Source organism: Ochlerotatus camptorhynchus, unplaced genomic scaffold, assembly GCF_037179485.1.
Source record: "Ochlerotatus camptorhynchus isolate MF236.1 unplaced genomic scaffold, CSIRO-AGI_Acam_v1.1 ptg000150l, whole genome shotgun sequence".
Classification (NCBI taxonomy): domain Eukaryota; kingdom Metazoa; phylum Arthropoda; class Insecta; order Diptera; family Culicidae; genus Ochlerotatus; species Ochlerotatus camptorhynchus.
The window spans coordinates 1,092,580-1,097,868 of record NW_027040640.1 but is presented as its reverse complement, the minus strand read 5'-3'; the positions used below and the strand labels follow the sequence as shown (position 1 = coordinate 1,097,868).

General features: G+C 43.0%; 1 protein-coding gene across 1 annotated transcript; it reads left to right on the top strand.

Annotated features, from left to right (window-relative positions):
* Positions 1 to 4,834, top strand: LOC135701115 (zinc finger protein 768-like). Its single transcript, XM_065221817.1, has 3 exons — positions 1 to 297; positions 455 to 572; positions 2,820 to 4,834. Exons 1-3 carry the CDS (start codon positions 260 to 262, stop codon positions 4,536 to 4,538), a joined length of 1,875 nt encoding a protein of 624 aa, XP_065077889.1. The 5' UTR covers positions 1 to 259; the 3' UTR covers positions 4,539 to 4,834.
* Positions 4,835 to 5,289: the final 455 nt, after the last annotated feature.

Below are 5,289 nucleotides of genomic sequence, written 5' to 3'. Positions count from 1 at the left end.
ATGAATAAATATAAAAAAGCATAAAGAAAGGCAGAGCAGAAGATGTGTACCTTATCGGAATGTGTTGTTGCCGTGAGGAAAATAATAAAATAAATACGCAAAGTTTGAGCCGCGATTCGAAGACAAGTGAAATAAACCAGTGCCACCAGGTATCATACCACCGAAAAACCAAAACAAACACAGCCCACAAGGATATTTGCAACCTGAGTGGCTGAGTCTCGGTTCTGACCTCCGAGGATCGTCCGAGCGACAGCAAATAATGGAAAATATTGTCCTAAAAGAAGCAATAATCATGGCGTAAGTCTCTCTCTCTCGCGGGGGGTTCGAGTTGCTTGAGTAAACAAACGATTTTGTATTTATTCCGTTTTATATTATTATCTAAATTAACACCTCAATTGTGCGGAGCCATGAAATGATGATGATTGGTGTTGTTTTGAATTTTCTTTCTTCGCAGCAACAGTAACAATATGTGTCGGCTGTGCTTATCGGCCAACGGGATTACGGAGCCCATTTGCTACGACCAGCGTGATCAGTTTTTGCTGCAGAAAATCTACGAATGTACTACGCTTCAGGTGAGTGTGTGGGGATTGACGTGTAGTGAGTTTTGTACAAGTGCATACATAATAAAAAATAGAGTCCTTGGAGAAGTGCGATGGGGGCGCGTGGTTACTCCGGGGGCGTTGATGGCGGGTGGGTGGTCGGTAGACATCTTTATAAATATTAATTATTTATTCAGAATGCGCCTTCAGCGCATCGTTTGTTGCTGTTTGCAAACGGAGATTGCGTTTTTAAAAGTTTAGCTACTGAAGCCTGGCTAAAAATAATTCTAAACGCATTCCAATTCCTCAAATTTGTGAATTAAGTAAGGTACACAGCTCAACGACAGCTCAAATTGTAGGGTTTTTGTTCAGCTTTCAAATGAAATAAAGGAATAAATGCCATGTCTATATTTCGAATGAATTATTAATCACACTACAACCAACCAGTGGAAACTAACGATTTTAAATTGGCTCACTAGAGAGTACCAGAGCTGAGCCAAAAAGTTGTGCACATTTCTTCGGGACCTTCAGGTCTTAGAGTTACCTCTATGCTACAACCATAGAGGTAACTCTAAGAACAGAAGGTCCCGAAGAAACGTGCTCAACTTTTTGGCTCAGCTCTGGTACTATCTTCGGTCCCAAGTTAATCGATGCACCCCTTGAAACATAGGAAAATCCACGAACCCCTCATTGTATCTGTCAAACTTGTATAGCGAATCAAAACAAACATAGTGTAGTACTAGAATTTCGACAAGAATGGCTTGCTTCTCTTTCATATTTCTGAAGATACCGTCTACTGGGTACATGGTTTACATATCCATACTGGGCAATAACAGTATCTTTCGATAGGACGCAGTTCAGGCAACCGGTGAAAACTTACGATTTTGAATTGGCTCACTACTTGACTAGCCTATTGGTCCCAAGCAAACGATTAACGTATCCCATTCTAGTCAAAATTCTAGTACTACACTATGTTTGTATTGATTCGCTATACAAGGGGTTCGTGGATTTTCCTATGTTTCGAAGGGTGCATCGATTAGCTTAGGACCGAAGAGAGTACCAGAGCTGAGCCAAAAAGTTGAGCACGTTTCTTCGGGACCTACTAGTCTTAGAGTTACCTCTATGGTTCAGGGCAGTTTGGGGGATTTTGGAATTTTTCGGCAAAATCGACTTTTTCCTTCTTGAGCATCTCCAACGTAGCAGAAACATAGTGAGCAGATGCCAGATCCGGCCAAAACAATGGAGGATCCGTATGCTTTCGTTTGATGGGTAGAATACGTTTTTTGATGCATTCCTTTCTGTAATTTTCACCATTGATTGTGCCCGTTGTGAAATACGAAGAACTCTTCAAGCCAGAGGAGCAAATGGCTTGCCACACCAAAACCTTTTTTTCCATTTTTTTTTGGTTCGGATGTATCGCACATCATCAGCCACGTCTGTCCTCTGCTCGGCGTTGAAAAATTGCTGCCCGGGAAGTGTACTGGAATCCAATTTGACGTACGTCTCGTCGTCCATCAAAATGCACCGGTTCGGCTTTTGAAGGAGAACGTCATACAAGTTCCGTGACCGTATTTTCGAAGAAGCTTTCTGTGAGTTCGTCTTTTTGGGTGCTTTTTGCTTCTTATAGGTTCTGATATTGTTACGTTTTTTTGATATTCTGCATAGTTCCGACGCTAAAGTTCAATTTTTTGGCAATTTCACGAAACGTCTTAACAATCTTGAACATGGTAGATTTACTGCACTTCACGCTTTTTGCCAATTTTCGAAACGACAACTTTTCGGAAAACCATTTGTGCAGAATTAATCTGCGAGTTGATAAGCTGATCCGACCCATCGTTCGAAATTTCTCACTTTTTTTTTATTTTTCAGGTGTGTTGCCAAAATAAACAATGTTTTTACACACTGAGTGAAAATTCTCAATTTTTCGTTACGTTTTAACCCTAAACCAATAATATACAGGTGTCCACTTTGTTTAATGAACAGTCCTTACCCCCAACGTGTGACTAGATAATTGAATCAAAATTCCATGCAATGATTATATTTGGAAAATTGTCTCAAATCTAGATCTTAAATTAGAGGCATTACACTGCAATTATTGACAGGAAGAAGACTAGCCGACCTCCAAGCAACGCTGTCCTTTTGGGCGCCAGCTAAGTGATAGTTATCTATCAGTATTCTCAATTAAAACAACAGTCCTTTAAAAAAAAAAAACAACGGACCACGTGTCTACATCGAAAAATTAAGCAATCTCTAAGACCAATCCTCTATCTTCCATTCCAGATATCGCCCCTGAATGGCATTCCCTCCTCGTTGTGCACCATCTGCAAGACTCGTCTGGATGAGTTCTACCAGTTCCGGTGGCAGTGCATCAAGAACGATGAAATCATTCGTCGGATTGCAGACAACTTCCAAAAGCAGCCAACCGACGTGCAAACGTCACCACCACCGACGACGACGCCACCGTCGGTACCTAGTCAAAATCCCAAACAGGAAGTAATTGATCCACACCCGGGAGGTGGAGAAATGCAACAAGTTTCTTCAGCGGATGGTTCTTCGCCTTCCGAGTACAACGCTGGTAGTGAGGAACGAAGAGCGGCGGATGGACGAGTGACACCAATCGGCTACGGAGCACATACCGAACAAGTCATAGGGGTAAGACCGGAATCGGGTGGTTACAGTCTGGGGGAACATGGTCATCCCAGCCATAGCCAGTACGTGACTGGCCCGGGCATGGTCTCGTTTCATGGTGAACATTCAGTGGAAGCATTTCAGTCGGAGAATAAATACCCACTGCCGCATCAATATGACTTTTCGGATTTTCGGAGGAAGCGTGGTCGCCCTCCGAAGCAAAAATACGATCAGTATCACCACCCTATCGTGAAATACGGCGAGAATTCTATTGATGAAGCCAAAGCACCGGAGCCTATGGAATCGAACGCGATGGTTCAGGAACCGGAAACTATTCTTACCTATGGAGAGGGAACGTCCAGGAGTAGTGATTACCAACAGGGACCGGTTTACGGCGAATGGAGTCCCCAAGCGAAGATTAAAGTGGAGCAGATAGATCACCAACAAGTTCGGTACGATGAACAGCAGCAGCAGATTTCACCGGAAGTGCAAAATTTGAAAGTTCCATCAACGAGTACGGTCCAAACCGTGCTGACACCGGAAGGATTTGTGAAACGAAGTCGTGGACGACCTCCGCGTGAAGGCGGCTGTCCGAACCAGGATCGAACGGAGTACCGATTTCAGTGCCAATTCTGCGACGCCAGGTTTAAAGCGGCCATAAATTTGAAATTACATACAAACACACATACGGGCGAACGGCCGTACAAGTGTCAACTATGCGATAAGTCCTTCGCCCATCCAAGCAATTTAAGTGTTCATACAAAGCTCCACACTCAGGAGCGAGTGAAACGGGAAGGTGTTCAATCGGAGAAGAAGTTCCAATGTCCCTATTGTCACACGCTATTTGCGCTAGCTTTTCAGCTCAAGATCCACATTAACACCCACACCGGACAGAAACCGTACGTGTGTAAGAATTGTGGTAAGGGATTCGCTCAGCCTAGCAACTTGCATGTGCACATAAAGAAGCACTGCCACAAACGAGTTGAGTTTCATGCTCAGCAGGGCCAAAGTGAGCACCATCCACCTCCAACACATCTTCCACCCCAGCAGTTGCACCATCAACAGCAACAGCACCTACCGCAACATTATCAACCCATCCATATGCAGCATCATCCAGTGATTCCACTCTCTTCGCAACCCCAACTACCACCACCGCCACCATCCTCGCACCATCAACAGCACTCTCCTCACCTGCAAACTCCCCATACTTCCGATCCCAGTGCAGTAAGTCACCCCCCACAACATACAGTTGAACATCCTGAACCGGTACCCGAGCAACCTCACCAGCAACTCCATCAAGAACACCAAGAAACTGGTCCCAGTCACCAGGGACATGCCAGCATGGCTATGGCATCGGTTATGTTAGTTTAGAAAATCGCAAAGTTATACTCTATGCACATGTTTAGTGTGCAAAACTGTTACAATACAACAGACTAATCGGAAAATCAAAAAATACGATTGAAAATAGTGTTCACTTCTTGGTCCAAATCCAAATCTGCATGTATCTATTGTAGCGGTAGTTTTCTAGGTTATATTGATTTGAAGATGATTATCTGTTTTCGACGTACTATTATTGCAGCTAACAGCTAGGATGTAGGAATAACATATTAATTTCTCTATATTTACAATTCTACAATTTGTTGAACAAATAATAAATAACAAAACAGGAAAAAGCTCAGCTGTACTTACTTGAACGAAAGATATCCGTATGAGAGAAATGTTTTCCACGTTTTCTGAAAAAAGGTAGAAAATATAATAGATTACGATTTTAACATTCTGGAAGCTAATGAGTTAGCCACTTTTTTTTCAAAATGGGTACTTTTTTTACTTATTAATGTGTACTTTTAAGGTAGTGTGAGCTTTACACACTTATCAAAACACGCTTTCCCTTTAATGGCGGTAAGCTCCAACTCGGATTAACTTTTAATCCTGTCCCTATTTGGATGATCTGCCAAATGTTTGATGTCGACATCAAAGCAGCCGGACATTCTTGCTCTGAATTTAATCCGAGGATAATTTCGGTTGGAGCTTACCACCATAACCGAGTCGGTGGGATTTTTCTGAGGCATAAAAATCTCTGGTCACGTCTTCCTTCGGAAGGGAAGTAAAGCCGTTGGTCCCG

What these genes read in the sequence shown, in the direction of transcription:
- LOC135701115 (XM_065221817.1), top strand. Translation starts at nt 260, where the DNA reads ATGGAAAATATTGTCCTAAAAGAAGCAATAATCATGGC. An exon ending in AAAGAAGCAATAATCATGGC is followed by an intron (nt 298 to 454) that starts GTAAGTCTCTCT and finishes CTTTCTTCGCAG; the next exon opens with CAACAGTAACAATATGTGTC. An exon ending in ACGAATGTACTACGCTTCAG is followed by an intron (nt 573 to 2,819) that starts GTGAGTGTGTGG and finishes CTTCCATTCCAG; the next exon opens with ATATCGCCCCTGAATGGCAT.